Below are 18,075 nucleotides of genomic sequence, written 5' to 3'. Positions count from 1 at the left end.
ATCCTGATACGTCAAGCTGGTAGATCAGACTTGAATTTGGATGTGCTCTTTACTATGTAGTACATTTATGTGTCCTAGCTAGGCTGTGGCTTGGAGATGAGAACAGAATCCAGTTTCATGCTGCCCTAGTTCTGAGGTTATGAACCTGCTCCATGAAGTGGAGACTCTAACTAAGGCTTCAAAGTGGTTTCATTTTGTACTTTAGAAGAAGATGGGTGCCACACAGCCACACCCTGGGAGGTGCTGTGGTGGGACTCTAGTTTAGTCACCCTGACTGCTGTTAAAATCCTTGGCTGGTCCACTTTGTGCCGTGTGGAGGGATTGGCATTGCACCACTGAGCAGGACTAGGACAAATGCCAGAGTATATTGGTGACTTCAGCCTGGTGGAAGACCCACTTTGGCAGCTGTGTGAAAATCTCCAAGCAGTTTAACAGATTTGTGTGCAAAATACTACTTAAGTATTTTTAACTGTTGCTACCTGTAACCTAGTTGGTTGGAATCACTGTTAAGAGAGCCAACTTTCCAAGAAGGAGTGGAAAGAGGACTCAACTTTTTACTTTCACCCTCCCGCCTCTAATTTTTCTTGGCTCTATTTTAAAACCTAGCAGATCAAAAATAAAAAATAAAAATCGCGAGACCAACAGGCTCCACTTGGCAAAGGTCAGCACTGAATTTTTCTGTTGGTCGGGATTTTGTTGGAAGTGCTGCTGAGGGCTGTAAAGAGGGAAGAACTGAACTGGAGAGAGCTCCTGCCATTTACCTGGGCCAGGCTCATTGCTGAGGCTCTGCCTGTGGGGGCTGTGTTGTGCTGCTGGTTTTAGCTGTCTGTCACACATACTCCACGGTTGGAAGCCACAGTCTACAGGTAAAGCTGACGCTTGTCCCAGACTCTTGAAGACTCACCCAGGTCTTGGTTCTTGAAAGTGATAAAAAGTACTATGTGTGTCTTATGGTGGGGAATGAATCCAGATAATTTTTTGCTGCTATGATTGCTGATCATAGTCTTTTCTTGGTGGCACTGTGTGCTATTGGCATGAGCCCCCTATAGCTGCTTGCAGCAGCAAGCCAAGAGGTTAGGAGAGACTTAGTGCAGCTCACAGAGTTACCATCTAGGTATGTTTAACCAAAAAGATAGCAAGAAAGGCTAGAGCTTTGGCTACTATTGCCCAATGTCCTGAAAATCTTGCAGAGCACATTAGCAAGGAAGGTGGATGGTTGGATGGATGCTCACTTAGAGAGAAACTTCTCATACATCAGTCAAGGCTGCCAGCCTGTGGTGAGAGGGTTTATGTACTGACCTAGACATTGCTGCGTGCATGATGCTCAATTTTGTTTTATTCTTGGGCATTCTTCAGGATTTGGAGAAGGTTTTAGCCTAAACTTCTCTGGCTTTGGGTCTTCTGCATTACCTACGTGGCCAGATCCAAACCATTCCCTTTCTGCTTTCCACCCATCTCTATCTAATTGCAGCGTGTCACCTACTTTTGAAAGTCTCTTCTAAAAAGGCAATAGAGTGTCTTTGTGCTTTGTAAAAGAGCTACCTGGCCAGGCTCAGGGAAGAACTACAGAAATCACAGTGTATTAATAACCCATTTGATGAACTTGCCCAAGTGTTTTTCTTCTATAATTGGCAATAATCCAGACCTTGAGACTGGATTTGTACTGAATTTCCAAAGTAACTGTGGAAGGTGATAAACTTTTGTCTCTGTCCCTAAAGCTTTGTGGCTCAGGGCTGCTACACCAAGAGCCTCTGAGCTCTGAGGTTAAACACTATTAGGATTGGGAGGATTGCTATCTGGTGGGAGGGATGAAGATAAATCCCCTTCACTCACAGCTTGTGGCAGTAGTAGTCTTACCTCCAGGAATAATTGATGTATAAATACAGTCTGAATTTTGGTAAGTGGCAACAGGGCTGAAGTGTGACAGGCTGTAGTGCAGGAATATTTAGGAGATGAGTCAAAGCCCTGATTGTTTAGGTCACACAAGGAATAAAAAAATGAACAGAAATCCAAAATACAAAGACAAAACAAAGACCCTCTCACTGAATAGAAGAGCGATCCTAGACTGGGAAACACAGTTTTGATCTGAATCCATGTTGTTCCCATAGAGATTTGTAACAGGCTTCATTTGTCTCATTTCACTGCTTACTTTAGGAACTGGTTATTTTAAGAACTATTTTTCTAACACTGCTGCAATATGATGAACTCTTGTGTACTTTCACATGTGTTACATGGCAGTCTGTTTTATCTTGTGTACAGTACACATTTAACCCAATTTTTAGATGGAACTAAGCTCTCTATCTTAACCCAGCTCAGGATAAATCATGGGTAGAAGGCTTAAAGAAAACATGCAATTTTAATGTTTATTTATTATAGTCATGTGGTCCTTCTGATAAGAAAGAAAAGAGGTGAAGTTTTTAGGGGAAGGAATTCCATGTGTCTAGATCTGGGTATATGATTGTGGTAAGGGGTTAGACTGATCTGATTTTAAGTAGGCTTGCTGCTCTTTGGGCTTTTTTTTTTCCCCCCTTTGTCCTTCTCTGAAAGGAGTTTTCCAGAGACACATGAAAGTTCACCCTTCAAGAACTGTCTTTAACAAGAAACCGCAGCTCCAGATCCAAGCTGCCGCGGTTACTCCTCCCTGCGCGTGGAAAGGGCAGAGCTCTGCCATTATTGATGGAATGCCAGGACCCCGGGGCCGTGTCCGCCGGGCAGCCGAGCGTGCGGGCTCCACGCGTGTCCCCGGCAGCCGTGCCCATGCGGAAGGGCTGGACTGCCTGCCAGCTGCTGGTGCAGCTGTGACTCGCCCTGCTGGCGCTCACCGGCCGTTTCTGTGGGCTTGGCTGCTTCTGCGGGACTTCCACTGACCAGCCCAGTACTAATTCATTTAGTCCTAATCTGTAAACATTCGATTGATAATCATGAAAGAGCAATATAAAAGCCTGCGCACTGTATGGATTAAAAGAGCAGACATGTTTATGGCCTGATAACAACAGAGTAATCTGGCAAAGATCAGGAGTCTCACATTCCCGTATCCAGATGATTTTATTTTTGGAGTCCAGTTGGTGGTTTTCATTTTTGGCTATTGCAAAACCATCGTAGGTCTTAGCTGTTGCAACACAGGAGGAGGAGGATGATGTTGTTGGAACAGGCGTTCTGCGCTCTTATTTAGGAGGCTTTCACAGTAGCTGCTGGTCTCCGAGTGCAGCAGGAGGAATGATGCTCCCTCCTCGCTGCCTGGTGAGGGGGACAGGGTGCAACTGTTGTCACTTAATAGTGCCAGCTGTGAGGGGCATGGACAAGCTCCAATGACATTTCTGCTCCGCCCCAGGAAGAGAAGTGCTGAGGTGAGGAGCGGGAGGATTGTAAAGTGGAGCCCTATGGAGAGGAGGAGGGGTATCCTCAAGACTTTTACCAGGAAACGGACTCGAGGCAAAAAGAAATGGAGAGGCAAGCAAACTCTTATTTCAGCCAGCAATCTGTGCTCTGCTCTGGGGAGGGCTTGCAAGTTGGAGCTTAACCAAAACACTAATTCTGCTTTTTTGGAGGGAGAGGAGGGGGGACCTCTACCTGGCACATCAGTGTTATCCTATCCTCTGCTCTCCATTTCTCCTGCCTTGGCTGAAGACGCTTTTTAAAAAGTAGGGCTGTTGTGTCAGGGTGGCATTGCAGCTGCATGTGAGCTTGCTGGGGAACTCATGCCACGCTGCATCCCTGTCCCCTGGCGTGCTCACACTGAGTAGGCTGTTACTCTTCAATGCATGCTGTGTCCTGTGTTACAAATTAGACCTGAACTAATTGGCAGGGACGCGGAACTGCCCAGGGCAGCGGGTGTAATTGGTGCTGTGCTGCCTGTGGTGTTGCCTGTCTTGTTCTTTTGAATCCCCTTTGGAGAGTCTGACATAGTATAGCAGCAATGTTGTGGGCATCCTGAGTGTCACTGAGCAGTAATTCATCTAAAGCTTGTGGATGATGGAAAGCTGAGGAGGATTAGTCACTTGCTCTACTGACTGTGCCTGAAGGGAATGTAGTAACAACCCAAACCAGGCTACCTAGAAAATGGTTAAGGCTTTTGGTTACTGAAAGGAGCTATTTCTCTGTCTTTTCCTCCTCCTTTTCTTCCTTTTTTTTTTGCTCTTACTGAAATCTTCCCCATTGTGCAGTACCTAATCTTGGATGACCATCATTCCAGGAGCCACAGGGACCCCACGCCTCGAAAGGGGGATATCCTCTAGCCATGATCTGCTGCAGCTGTAAATGAACAAGTTTGTTTGACCTTGGTTACTTCCTAGAACAAGGAATTTATCACCCTATTTTTTTTTTTGTCTTAATAGGAGCCCTGTAGTTCTTAATTGTATGTGTTCCTCCAGCCACTGTAGTGACAAAAAAATTCTCCTGCAGTGACTACCTTATCCAAGGCAGGACAGAGTAACCCAGAGAAACCCTGCTGGATTTCAGATATGAGAATGCAGATAAAACCTATCTTGCAAAACTGGTGGTGGGGTGGTTTTTTAGGTTTTTTGGGGTGTTTTTTTGGATTTTGTTTTGTTTTGTTTTTTGGGGTTTTTTTTGTTTATTTGGTTGTTTGGTTTTTTGGTTTTGTTTTTTTTTTTTGTTTGTTTGTTTGGTTGGGGTTTTTTTTTGTTTGTTTGGTTTTTTTTTGTTTTGTTTTTTTTTTTTAAGCAGAGTTGTGGAGGTGGATTTCAAGTGCTGATTCGCTGATTCTCCATGTTTCCTGGCAAGGGCATTCCTCTGGCACATGGTCCCTGGCAGGGCCTCTGTGGCTGCTGGTGGGGTGTTTGCCAGCCTGTGCTCCAGCCTGGTCCTCTCTTTGTTCCCAGCAGGGACACATGCATCACATGAACACTGCTCCCGCCAGCAAGCCAATGCAGTCTTCTGGATTTTTTTTCCTTACTCCAGTCCCATGAAAACTGCCTACTAGGTTGGAGGAAAGAAGGCATTTGAGTTGTTGGTTTAGCAATTAGCTTCCTGCATGTCCCCTGCTCCCCCTGCCACTGTTTGATCCCTGTTGCCTTTCTACACACTGAATTCTCTGCTGGTGCACGTGCATAGACAGACAGTCCATGACAGCTTTTGTTTCTGGTTAAAAAACTTGTATTTATCTCAAGACTAAAATGAAGTAAGGTTTATAAGTATTACTTGCCTAAGCAGGTTGAAGGAAGATTATAGAGCTGCTAGATTCTGGACTGGAGAAAAACTGTGTGGGAAACAGTGTGAAACAGGGGAGAGCATCTCATTGTACTCTAGATAGCCCAAATAGCACTGGTTAAACCAGAGTGCATGAGTCGGGTTGATTGATCATGAAGAGAAACATGATGCTTATTAGGAAGGGACAGCTATGGTGAAAATTTGCATTATAAATTTCCATGTTGTCAGTTCATGGTCTTCTCCTATTCCTGCTACTGGCTGTGGTTCAATTATCTATAGAAAAGCTAAATCTCTTAAACACAAGCTTCTAGAGGAGATGGCTCTTCTTTAAAGAAAATTAACTCACATAATTTGAGGAGAGGCCAAGGCATGCTTAGGGAGCAAGGAAGTCTTCTAACTTTCTGGATTTCTTAAACCTGGTCCAAAGGGAGGCATTGTGATAGTGTTTCCTTTCAGGAAACAGTTTAATTAATTGCTTTTTTTCTAGGATTTTCATTTCACAGGATGCTGTTTTAATGACTGATGCATTCTTTACCTCTTTCTTGGCAGGGATGCTAATTACTTGTCTGTAGAATCACTTTGCATCTCCAGTCCAAACACATGAACATGCTGAGTTTGGAAATACCCAGCATCCTGTGCTTGGCTGTCAGTCCCTTGACTTTTCTGGTGGACAGTTTCAGACCATGCTACTTCCTTCCCGTCTCTTGTAGCCAATTTGTCATCAGAAATTCAGGAAAACCTGGAGTCTGCTCCTGGCTGTGTCCCTGTTGTGTCAAGTGGTTCATTCAGCAAGTTGTAGATCTGCTTCTGTCCTCCCGTTCAATCCACATCTTAATCCAGAGCAGCAGGAACTGCCTCTTAATATGTAAAAAGTATAATAATGCCAGTGCCCCAAACTGCCGTAATTGAGAAAACCTGTAAGATAGTTTTGCATTAAGGCACGTTGGCTCTCACAAAGTGGAGACCTGAACGGAGAGGTTCTCGGGGCGGTCTCGGAGCCGGGCTCAGCCCGTGCTGGTTTGGAGCGCCGAGGCCCCAGCGGCGCAGCCCGAGGGCTCCTCCACATCTGGCACCGCGCTGGGCCTGCCTCGTGGCTCCACCTCGCTAAATCCATCATTTCGCTTTGGGGGTGAAAAAGTCAGAAATAATAATAATTTTACAAAGAGCAGTAGTGTGGGGGAAGGGAGGGAGGGGAGCGTTATTTTGCACCTTTCGTGGCCCCCCGGTTGGCGTGAGCGCCTGCTCTCATTCATAAATGGCTCTGACAGCCGAAAGCCCTTGCTCCGAAGAGAAATCAAGAAGTGGGGGCTGGCTCCGAGGGCTGCAGAAAGGCGATGGAGAAGGGGAGCGGAGCCCCGTCCCGCCGGGGGAATGCGGAACCGCGGGGCAGGCGGGGGGCGGCCGCGTTTGAGCAGCGATCTGGCGCTGCAACTTTTTTCTTCTGTTTCAAGTAAACACTCTTCCCCGCCCTCCCCTCCCCTCCCTCCACCCCACCTCCCTCTCTTTCAGCCCCGCTCATGTGTTTCTATTTAAGGGCTGCAGTGCAGACGAATATGATTGGCATCTACAGCCCCCTCTTGACTTTCAGCTCAAGCCTTTAGAGTGGAGAAGGAGCTGAGCCGCCAAGGGGAGAGCTGTTTCTTCTTTGGGTTTACTGGGGGGATGGCTCAGCTGTGGATTTATACTGCTTCTGCCCAGGATTTTTTTCTCTGAATGGGAGCAAGCATTGTGCAAACCATGTTGGGAAGAGGTTTATTTTCAGAATCCATCATGAAACTGTGCAACTAATTCACTTTTTTGGCTCCTTTTTATATTTTTTTTTCTCCCCTTTTTTCTTCTTCTTCTCTCCAATGTCCCTCTGTGCTGCTGGGTTGTGGGCCAGAGGAGGCTGTTTCTATATGGCCAGCCATTTGGGGATATGCTGCGAGCCAGGGTTGTTTGCTGATTCGCTTGGCTCTGGTGACAAGTTGGCCTGTTGTGAATCGGATGGACGGAGGTCGCTCTCAAGGAGCCATGGCTGGAAGCTGGCTTACGGCTTGCTTTTTCCCTTCCCCAGGTGCTGATGCTAGCTCTGAACCCATGATCCTGGAGCAATATGTGGTGGTGTCCAACTATGAGAAGCAGGAGAACTCTGAGATCAGTCTCCAGGCTGGAGAGGTTGTGGATGTCATAGAGAAAAATGAAAGCGGTAAGTTATATTTGCTGCTTTTCCCTCTTTTAATGGTCTGATTTTTGCATTTGTTCCTCTGCTTTCAGTTTCCTCATCACTACTTGTTAGCTGTACGTTTGCTCCATCTGGTGCAGTTACTATGTCTGGCAGAGGATGTTGAAGTTTTTCGATGTTGATTTGGGCTGGGGGCCAAATGTTGCCTTCTACTGTAAGAATGTTTCATAGGTTTTGTGTGTTAATTAGCCAAGGTATGCTAATGGAAAACGAAGGTGATGGAGACAAGGATCTGCAGCTAATGAAGCTCATGTATAGTAGGCTGCTATAGTTGCCCTGCTGTCTCTTCAAGTTTCTGTCAGTATTTCCATTACTAACTCCCTTTGCAGAGGATTTATAGGATGAGTGTTTAAAAATTGCTTGGGATGAAACTTGGCTTGACAGCTTCGCCCGTGGCCCAGAGCTCAGTAGGGAGGGGAGAGAATGTGCGTAGATAAATACGTGGCCATGCACAGTTTCAAAACTTCTTGCAGAAGTGTTAATTGGGGAATTTTGAGGCATAGAGGCAGAGGCTGTCCTGTAAAAGCAAGCTGAAATCCCCTTCTGCCATGTGTGGAATAACCAGCTTGCACTCGGAAAATGAGATTTTTTGGCAAAAGTTTGTATAGATTTCTTTTCGTACTCTAACTTTTGGATGCCTGGTAGCTTTGAGTTGGGCAGAACACATGCAGGAGACTGTGTACGTGTGAGTGGTTGGAGTGGCTTAGCAGCTGGTTTGAATAACTGCCTGTCTTCAGCAGCTCCCCCTCCTCCTCTCCAGCACTCCTTGTGTATTAATCCAGAGCTGTTGTCCAGGACTGGTTTCCAGCCCACTCATGACTTGTGTGTCCTCATCCAGAGGAGCTGCTGACATTTGGATCTGTTCAAGCCAGGGCTCACGCTGTGGTACCTCCACATTCAGGGCTCTCACCACTGGCAGGCTCTGGAGTCTGTTGGGCACAGCAGAGCTCGGGGACACTGGGGCACTCTGATCCGAGGTTCAAATTCAGCTTCCAGAGCCTTGAGCCAGCTTATCCGCAGAGATGACCGTGCATTGTATTTTTTTCCCTTCTTTTAATGGAGTGGTAATTTCACTCTTGTATGAGAACCTCATGCTTGCTTGGCTCAAAGTGATGCACTCATTTGCTGGCTGGTGATTTAGTTTGGAGTCCAAAAGGACTGTGTGTGGAAAGGCACTGGCTAGTGTGAGCAGAAATACCCATCTCCTGCAAACTGACTGCATCACTTGCAAAACTAATAGAAACTAAACTGCTCATCTGCTCCACTTAACAGCAGTAGTTATGACTGAAGAGGGAAAAATGTCTTTACTTCTTGAACTGTGTCTGGCCTAGTGGAGAAGCATCCTCCCTTCCAAGCCTGAGGCTTCTCATTGTCAATAGTGGGTGTCCCTGTCATCAGAGCGAGAAGCCTGGTTATATTGTAGCAACTTATATTCATAATCATGATATCCCTATCTTGGAAAATGTCTTATGGAGCCAAGGAAATTAATTGGGCTGTTAAATAATACAAGAAATGTCTGAATTCCAGTTACAGTTCCTTTGTGTTTTCATTTAGTGTGGCCTCTCCGCCTTGCAGAGTTCAGACCACATTGTATTGAACCACATGGTATGCAGAGATAGAAATGGAGAATGTCAGGGTTTGAATTAATTAGTAGGTCCTGGAATGGGACTCTTCTCAGGGAACATCCTTGAATTTGGATTATACTTCTTAAAACCATATTCTGATGCTTGGCAGTCAGATTCCTTAATGTCCATGCAAACAAGAAAGGAAATTTGAAGCCTAGAATTCCATGCTGTGATTTTGCCCTTTATATTTATATATGTACAAAATAAAGATATCTATATCCTTACAAAAAACCTGCAGAAACCAACAGATAAGCTCATAAGTCGCAGATTGGTGATGGAGAGTGCATCACTTGCTTGGATGCCTTTTTAAACTGTTCTTGTAGGAAGCTCATGATTTAATTCTTCCAATAACAAGACTTCAAACAGTCTCTCAATTCTTCCCTAGGTTAGGGATACCACAGGAATGACTTCCATACTGTATCTTGTCTCTTGAGCTACAGCTGAAACTTTGGATGGCATGTAATAAAACTAGCAAAATTTTGTCAAGAGTCAACATTCAGAACTCAGGAATTTTGGCTTGAATTTGAATATCTACTTAGTGTAAGCAAGCAAACCTAGAAGATGTGGTTATGACCTCTAAGAACAGGGGTGTGTGTATGTGTATATATATATATATATATATATATATATATATATATATATATAAAATTTCCAAGAAAATAAAATCATTGGGCTATGCACATGCAAGGTGATTTGGATGTCACTTGCAGCAGGGACAGTGTCTTCAGTGAAAGGAAGGAAAAGTGGCTGGACAGCTTGTTACCTGACAACTGAAAAATCCTGTCAGACTGGACAGTGTGTGTTGGATGTGATGTTGGGCCAATATTTTGAACTTCCTTATATGTACAGACATGTATATAGCATATCATGTCTGCTTTGGGTATTTAACTGTACTTTGGGGAGGTTAGATGTGTAAAGGCACAGATGACTTTCATTTTAAAACCTTGCCTGAACAGGGTTCCCTGCTGATGCCAAGGATACTTAAATGGTTCTTTTGTTTTCTGGAGCAGAAAAAACTTTAGCTTGGCTTTGTTGCATGGCTTTCATAGGAAAGAAACACCTCTTTTCTGGTCAAATGTCCCTGTGTTTTTTACACAAGGAACCTCACAATCAGTTTCCAAATGATGGTTCACATCCTGTTGGATGTTTTCTTCTGCACACTTCTAGGGCCTGAGCTAGAGTTACCATATTTTCTGATGTTTGTTTCCAAATTGTGTGCTTTCCTGAAAGGACATAAGCTGTGCTTGTTCAGAGCTCAGTGTATAGGGCAAAGGTAGAAGGAGGGGGGAAATATCTAGTATTTGATTTATTGAAGCCTTATCTGGTATTTCATGGAGCTTCTTTAGCTTCACCTTAAGTGTGTCATGCTTACTGTATAGTATTACTCAGTGTTAATTTTTTTATATAAGAGATGGGCCTTGTCTCATTTGGTTTCCTCTTTCACTGAAAGAGTTGGATAAGTTGTCTCCATTATTTTTCCAGTGAAAGTTACTACTTGGACATTATTTGAAGTTCAAACTTCTGACCAGTATTATGACTTAAGAGCAATCAGTGTAGTATATGTGGTGAATAACTTCCAAAACCCTTAATCTGAGTTGTAAAGCCTTTGGGTCACTCTAACCTGGTTGTTGATGCAATTGCTGTGGAAGCAAACCTTGCTAGACTTAAATCAAGCTGGTAGCTTTAAATAAAGCTTCAGAACAAATTATTTAGTAGTGTATCAGGCTCCAGCTTTTGGTTTTTGCAGCAAACGTCTATCTTGGCTCAATGAAAGTTGTCCTTCAGACCTTAATTCTGTTTATAAGAGCAAAATACCCAGTGTGCCTGTTGTATCTGATGAATACTTATCTCTTTCCTTTTTTCCTTAGCTGGGAGGAAAATCTGCATATAGCAATGGTCACAAATGCATCAGGAGAAAAAAGGAGGTTTAAAGTTTCTACAGATGTTGTCTGGAAAGGGGCTGCAGTTACAGAGCTTGTGTTTCTTGCTAGAAGTGACTGTGATTTGTTTAAAGGCATGGTGTAATCAACCTGCTCTGTCCAACACTATCTAAACATTTCTGAGTTGTTTCAGAAAAGCTATGTGAGTAGTTGATGTAAGTCCTGTCTGTTGACTACATAGGCTTCTTTTAAACCTTAACTAAAAAAAAAACCTTATGGAATTACTTTAAAATGTATTTTTGTTGAAGAAAAGAAATGTTGTGACTTTAAAGCAGGAATCTGACAGATTTCTTTAAGGTGGAAGGTGGTGGGGGCAGAGCAGTGCCCTCTCTGCCAAGTTTTGCATGGATGTGGCTTGAAATGGTCAAGCTATAAACGGTGTCGGCAGTGTTTGCAATGGAAAACCTGACAGACACTGGAGCATGAGCGCAGTCCCGAGCACCTCTGCTGCTGCTGCTCTGCTTGCAGGCAGGATGGAGCTCTCTCCTTGCAGCCCTGGGAGCGGTGCCTGCGGTGGAGCTGTCGTGGGATGGCGTTTTCAGCTGGGCTGAGCAGGGCTGTAGCCATTTCCTCTGCAATTACATAACTGCAGACCAATTTTCAATGGTACTGTACACGTAATACATAAAACAAGGCTATTATGGTTAGTGTAACTTTATCAGGACCCAAAGGAGTCTCTGGGAAGGGAGGCCGCTTTTCTTTATTTGGGATGTGGACTTGGCGGTGAAGTATCCATGAGGAAGATCTTTGCTCATCTGGGAGTCCTGGCTTAAAGATCCTCAGGCTTGCTGGTTGTCCACTCAGGAGATAAGTGTGTGCCTGGTAATGTTCTCTGCTACACCATTTGGTTTCACTGGTGCTGCTCACTGGCTGCAGTCATAGCCTAAGAGAGGGACACAGGCCACAACTCTCAATTCCTGGGGATGCACTGGCTTCTGTATTGGAAGCTCCCTGTTTCTTAGATTGAGGCCTTTTGGAGTTGGGCTTCTGCCTCTTCATGGGGAACAGAGCACTCTTATTTGAAGGTGTTGCTTTCCAGGGTTAAGTAAGTGGATTTATTTGGTACCAGAAGGGGCCAAGGTTACTTTCATGGTTAATTGCTGCATCTTGGCTAAAGGTACACTCTTAAAGTGTTCTAAGTTGAAAGAGAAAAATAGCGCTTCTTGCAACTCATGGACCAATCTTGCATTTTTATATCCCTTCTGCTCTGCCTGTTTTTGCAAGTAGTATTGATTTTTAGTCACCTTTCTTTAGTGTTGGTAGGGCTTTTGTTCCAAATTTTGTAAAGATCATTGTTTCTATCTTGCATCTGCTTTTTGCTGCTCTACCTCTGTTTTTAGGTCTTTGTCTTCCTGATCCCCCCTCTACACACAGAAGGGGCTGTGTGCACTGCTAGAAAGTATCTCTGAGCATTAGTATTATCATGTAGAAGCTGGCCAAACCCAGTACATTCCTCCTTATTCTAACAGATAAGTGGCAGTCTAGCAGCTTTCTGGGTTTCAAATGTGGCTCTAGACCAAATTGCAAATGCAGTTTCCTAGTTTGCTTGTGAATTGCCAATAGCTTAGCATCCACTGGTCAGATGTGCTACGAGACACAGGAATTGCCAACACTGTGCTTTATTTCAGGTGCAGTTGGTGTGTGTTGGGTTCCTTTAGAAAGTGAGCTTTTTTCCCCCCCTTCATGTAGCATTTCAAGAGAGTATAATTTATCGGATATGATGCAGGACTTGATTTCTGTTTGTACACCCAGCTTTGCCCTGCTGTTTGTTCTGAGAAACTACTTCAGTTCTCTGTGTTTCCACTTCTTTCCAGTGTGTCTGTGTATTTGAATTTTAAGACTTGTAAGAAACCAAGGTCATGATATAAAAGGTAAATACTCCCTCATAGAGCAGCCCCCTTCCCTTCTTGGTCAGTCCTTGAGCTGTGCCTGGAATTTGAGAAGAAACAAACACTTCTGTAAGTTGAACACTTTTCCTCTAGCACTGTTGGCTTTATTCCAGAGGACAGGTTTAGGTGAGTGGCCATTATTAAGGATCTGGGACAGCTTGTCCTGCTGTTTCTGTATGTGCCAGTGTTTGTAACTCTCTAGGGAGAGCCAAGTTCGAGGAAGGACCACCCCAAGCCCCTTTTTAGAAAACAAAGGTGTGTAGCCTTCAGTGTCCATTCTGAATGCAGCGGTGCCTTGCCATGTGTCCTGCCTTTCTGGCACCAGCCCAGCAGCAGAGGATACTTGATCCACTTATGAATCAGTTCCTGTCCTGCTGCAGTTTCTGTCCAATGTACGAACTAATACAGTCAAACACGGGCCATCTGAGGAGGCAGGGTGGGTGATTTGGAATTTTTGGCTAGGAGTTACTGGAAAGTTGTTTAATGTCATAAAAAACAGTGTTTGTAGAAGTTTTCTCTCCAAACAGGGACAATGCTGGCAAAGCAGAGATGCTTTTCTCCTTCAAATGTTTGCAGCTGGGGGCTGGAGAAGGGCTGCTCTGGGCAGGCATAGGTTCAGAGCTGTGAGTAAGGATGCTCAATGGCACTCGCTTGTCTCACTGCAGCAGTGTCTTTGTCTTCAGGCTTTTTGGAGGCAGTGATCAAGGCTGGTTGTTTTTTTTTTGCTTTGTTCTGCAACAGTATAAGCAAAGCATCCTGTTGGTACATCTGGTTGCAAAGGATGGGTTTTATTTTTAATTTTAGCTATCTTGGAATCTGCTGTCTCCAGAAGGAGCCTGGGTGCCTTGTTTTAAAGTAGTCAATGGAAATGGAATATTGATAGCAGGAGCAGGGACATCTATACTAACCCAGGTTCTGTACTGGCTCCAAGAGAAGCTTGAGACAAACTTAGAGCAGAGAGGTAAAAGTGGATGTGATTATTTGCTCTAGCCAAGTTCTCCTGGAAGTCAGCTCCTTTCTGGGAATGCAGTGCCTGACCAACCCTGCAAACAGGCACTCCCTCTTCCAGTGGCCTGTTTGCAAAATGTTGAATGGATGGAGAGAATTTACACTCACACCAGAAACAGCCGGGTCAGGAGGAGATGAGGAGGAGCCCTCCCTCCTCTGCTCTTGCCCTTGGGAGCCCAAGGGTGGGGTGACACTGTCTAATGACTTTAGCAGATGTAGTAAGCTGGAAACAGCCCTTGACAGCCTACCCTGAGCTCTCTGGTGATTGTTTTGTAAGCTATTTTCTGAAGACCTTTTTTCTTGCCTTTTTCCTAATCTGGTTGAATTTTTAATTCTGTGCCTGTCCAAGGATAAGGAGAATGGTAGCTGCTTTCTTTTTCTGGCTCTTTTACTTTCAGCAGTCAAAACATCTTGGTATGGCTGAAGCTCTTGTTTGATTTTCCACAATTAAACTTGAATTTACTGTGCCCAGAAAGGAATCATGGCACCACACTTCTGCAGTAGTTAGCTCTGAGCTGCAGTTCAAGGCTGCCCTGTGCATAGGTTTGAATGATAAGGGGTTGGGACTGAAGTTCCTAGGCTTGCCTATTGCTTGAGCATCACGACACCAACACCTCAGCTGAGCTTGGGATGTTGTTGCATAAAAGAAAATTCTTGAATTATGAATGTTTTGTGATATTTATGTTGCTATCTTGTGATGTCTAAATGGCTTCCTCTGCCCCACTTAGTAACTTCCATGGCAGTTGACGTTTGTTTCTGTTTAAGAGCTTGGCAGGCAATTCTGTGTTGGAACCAAAGCAGGGTTGTTACTACTCTGTTTGTTTTGTACTGGTCCTCTATCACTGTGGAAAATGAGGCTGTTCTCCGCTGCCACCTCTGAAATGCCTATTGTTTTGTGACTGTGCCAAGGGATTAAGGTGGGCTCCTACTTTTCTGCTGGTGCTATTTGTTTCAACCCTGTGACAAGGGGAAACTGTCCCTTTAATTGTGCTGTGACATTTCCATCTCTTCTGGGAAGCTCTTCTGCATTTCAAATACATCCTTGCTTGGTTTGCCTTTGCCCAGCTTCAAATTGCAGTTGGTATTTTCTCTGCCTCCTTGATGACAAGTTCATTAAGAACATTTGAAATAATGTCTGTCTGCTAAAACTCTGCCTTTTGAAGTGCCTCCTTCTGCTGCAGCTTTCCTGGGACGCCTTCTGGCTGTTCTGGAGCTCTGCTCCTGGCGGTGTTTTGCCTGTTGGGATGGAGCTGTTGACTGTGGCTTGTGTTATCGGGGTTCCCACTTGATTTGGGAGCAGCTCAATGTCATAGTAAGGTGACCTTTGGTGCGTTTATAAAGCCTTTTAAAAGTTAACTGGTACTGATGTTCTCTTGGGTTCATAGCTGAAGGTTTCAGAGTAGTAAGAAATTAATTACTATTTTTCAAGCAACATTGCCTCGTTTCGTTCCCCTGTAGAGGGAATAGAGTGATTAACATGTCATAGGGACACAAAAGATGTAATGGGGCCGTGTTTCTCTAAAGCATTCTCCTTTTTGACTACCTATCAGATCCCTTTTGTGTAGTGTTTGCTTTTAAAGAGTTTTAAAGAAACATCTCTCCAGATTAAGACATAAAACAGCTTCCAATTTGAAACTGTCCCTCTAGAACATATTTTTTCAAATGTTTTGGGCTATAATGTGTGGTTTATAGTAATTTTTCTAGTCTTTCTCCCATTGTTTGTCTTAGTCTTGGGCAACTGGTGTTCTGACAGGGCTAGTTCAATTATGTGGGGTTTTTTCCATTTTGTGGAGACATCTAAAGTCCAACCACTTTGACTTTTGCATTTATTTGTCTTTTCTTTAGCTGATAACATGCCTCTGTGGGACAGCTCTCCCACCTCTAAATTTCTCACAGCTCAGGAGAAGGGTAATTGCTGTGATGAGGAGGTCACCAAGTATATTAAATATTTATCTCTAAGGCTGGGTTTTTTCCATGCTGTCTCCTAAGCATACCACTGAAGTAACCAGGTTCCCTTTTCAACTTCTGTCCACCTGGCTTGACATAGAACAATATAGTACTCATTTAATTGTGGTTAGATCTCCAATGTAATTTGTAGGTTACAGGACTTCTACATTTCTCTAATTTCTCAAGAAATGGGAATTGGAGGCCCAAGAGAGGAATTCCCCTGCCTCACAAGTGCCAGCAGAGCAAGCGCACTTGCTGGGGCCAAACCTTCACACAGGCAGGACTGAAAGAGATCCTGGTTGCCAAGTCAGCATGTGTGGAAATTTTTCTTGTCTTCAGACCACAAGAAGTGTATTTCAAAGGGGAAGAAAGATCAGCCCTTGCAAAGATTGTTTCTCATCTGCATCTGTTTTGATTTCTCCATATCCGAGGTGCTGAGACCCCTCAGACCTCCTCCAGGAGCAGGAGAGGGAGCAAGCCTGTCTGGGCTTTGTATTTGCTAGCTGAGGGCCTAAAATCTGTTCCAGGATTTCTGAGACTGCCCTGTTAGTCTGTCTGCTGGGGAGAGGGTGGGATGTGACCACTGAAACCACAGGCTTGAAGACTTAGTTGTGCATAAAGACACAGGGCACGTTGGTAAGAGTGGAGACGCAGTGGCACATGGGCTTTGCTGCCTTTGCCATACAGCACATCCAGCTACTCCTGAATAGTAGGATATCCACCAGGCCTCTGAAAACTTCAATTCTGAAGTTTAGAGCTGCTTGCAAGTTTCTTCCTCTCTCCATTCTCATTTAATGCTCCTCTGCTGAGACTTCATGCTCAGGCAGATAGCTAAATTCCCTATTTCTCCTGCATACCCTGTTTGGAGCCCAGTATGGCAGGCTGAAAAGGAAAAAAAATTACATAGCATCCCCTGTTGGAGCCTTTACTCATTACCTACTCTGTTTATGCAGTCACTGCCAGTTTCAGGACCCTGAAACCTGCCCCAAGAAAATCTTTCCAAGGAAAATCTGCTTTTTATATTAGAATGCATAAACTTTCTAATGACTGAGTTTTCTATATCAGCCAAATAGGTCACCAGCTCAGCACTGCTGCAAGAAATTACCTGGGGCCAAGAAGATACAGGTATTATTGCTGATGCCTTCCAATGAGTCCCATAGTTACCCTGTGAGCTACATTCCTTTGGATGTGACTGCTTTTAAAAAAAGACCAACCAAAAAAAACAACCCTTTAAAAATAATTTATTTTGAATTATTTCATGTTCTTTTGCTATATTAAAATTTATTTTAAGAAAGCAGGTCAATGAAATGTCTTTAAATAAGCCCCCAAAATACTAAATTAATGCATAATGACTGCTGTTTTCTGCCCTTTGTTCTAGTTAATCAAGAGAGTAATTATCCACAAATACTTTGGCTCTTGGAGTGACTTTCAGGCCTATTTTTCCAAGTAAGCAAAAGACTGATGGTGCATTTTTGTTGTGTCAGATGAGGACAAGATTAATAAAGGATGGAAGAGATTTTTTTTTTTCCCCAAGCTGCACAGCAAATAAGCAGTTCCAATAATACTTTGGCAGCAAAATGGAAGCTTTAATCATTAGCAGACGCATTTCAGTTACAAGCAACATAACTCCATGCTTTTGGTTTTACTGTTAAAAAGAGTTCAGTTTTGCCACAAACCAGTTTCTTGTCCATCTTTGGATTTAGCAAAACCTATAGGAGTAATTGCCTTGCTTAGGATTGCCATAATACAATGAGCTTTAGGGGGTGGCGTGACAGAGGTGCATGCTGGCTCTTCCCATCCACCCCCTCAGGCTGAGACGTCAGACTTTCTGGCATTCTTGGTGGAGAATTTAATTATTTTTTTGGTAGTAAGATGTTGCCTTGTGGCTGGATTAACCAGAGCAGTTCTAGAAGAGGCAGCAGATGAGATGGGCTCTCTTGGAGCTCTGTTTTACTGTCTGGCTTGTTACTACATTTACTGGCAAGTTCAGTTTTTTGTATCTTGTTACAGTGTGACTTCATCTGAAAGTTGCACATGCACTGGGACATCACTTTATTTCAAATGAAGCTGGACTGCAGTTTTATTGGCAATGTAGTCAAACTTCATCTTGGTGATAACAGCAAGCGTTTCCCAGACCTCTCTTGAGTCTGTATCTCCTGTTTTTCCTGCAGTGTGAATGTGTGCTGGGATGCCCTAACGTGTTGCTTTGAAAAGCTGTTGTGATTCAGCTACAGAACTGTCTCCAGCTGATCTCTTTGTCCCATCACATGGCC

At 44.0% G+C, this 18,075-nt stretch overlaps 1 protein-coding gene across 12 annotated transcripts in view; it reads left to right on the top strand.

Moving 5' to 3' along the window:
- SH3PXD2A (SH3 and PX domains 2A) overlaps positions 1 to 18,075 on the top strand; it is a 236,534-nt gene that overhangs the window by 168,601 nt on the left and 49,858 nt on the right. For 9 of the 12 annotated variants that reach the window (XM_085583667.1, XM_085583666.1, XM_021536305.3 and 6 more), the window contains one exon: positions 7,226 to 7,357. In XM_085583667.1, the coding sequence (XP_085439793.1) occupies positions 7,226 to 7,357 (132 nt within the window). Of the gene's footprint in view, positions 1 to 3,204; positions 3,451 to 6,656; positions 6,798 to 7,225; positions 7,358 to 18,075 lie in introns of those variants that run through there. The other 3 variants (XM_085583670.1, XM_085583669.1, XM_085583671.1) reach the window with 3 other exon arrangements.

The sequence above is a fragment of the Lonchura striata genome, chromosome 6 (genome assembly GCF_050655825.1).
Source record: "Lonchura striata isolate lonStrDom1 chromosome 6, ASM5065582v1, whole genome shotgun sequence".
In the NCBI taxonomy this organism is placed as follows: Eukaryota; Metazoa; Chordata; class Aves; order Passeriformes; family Estrildidae; genus Lonchura; species Lonchura striata.
This window is presented reverse-complemented; position numbering and strand designations above follow the sequence as displayed.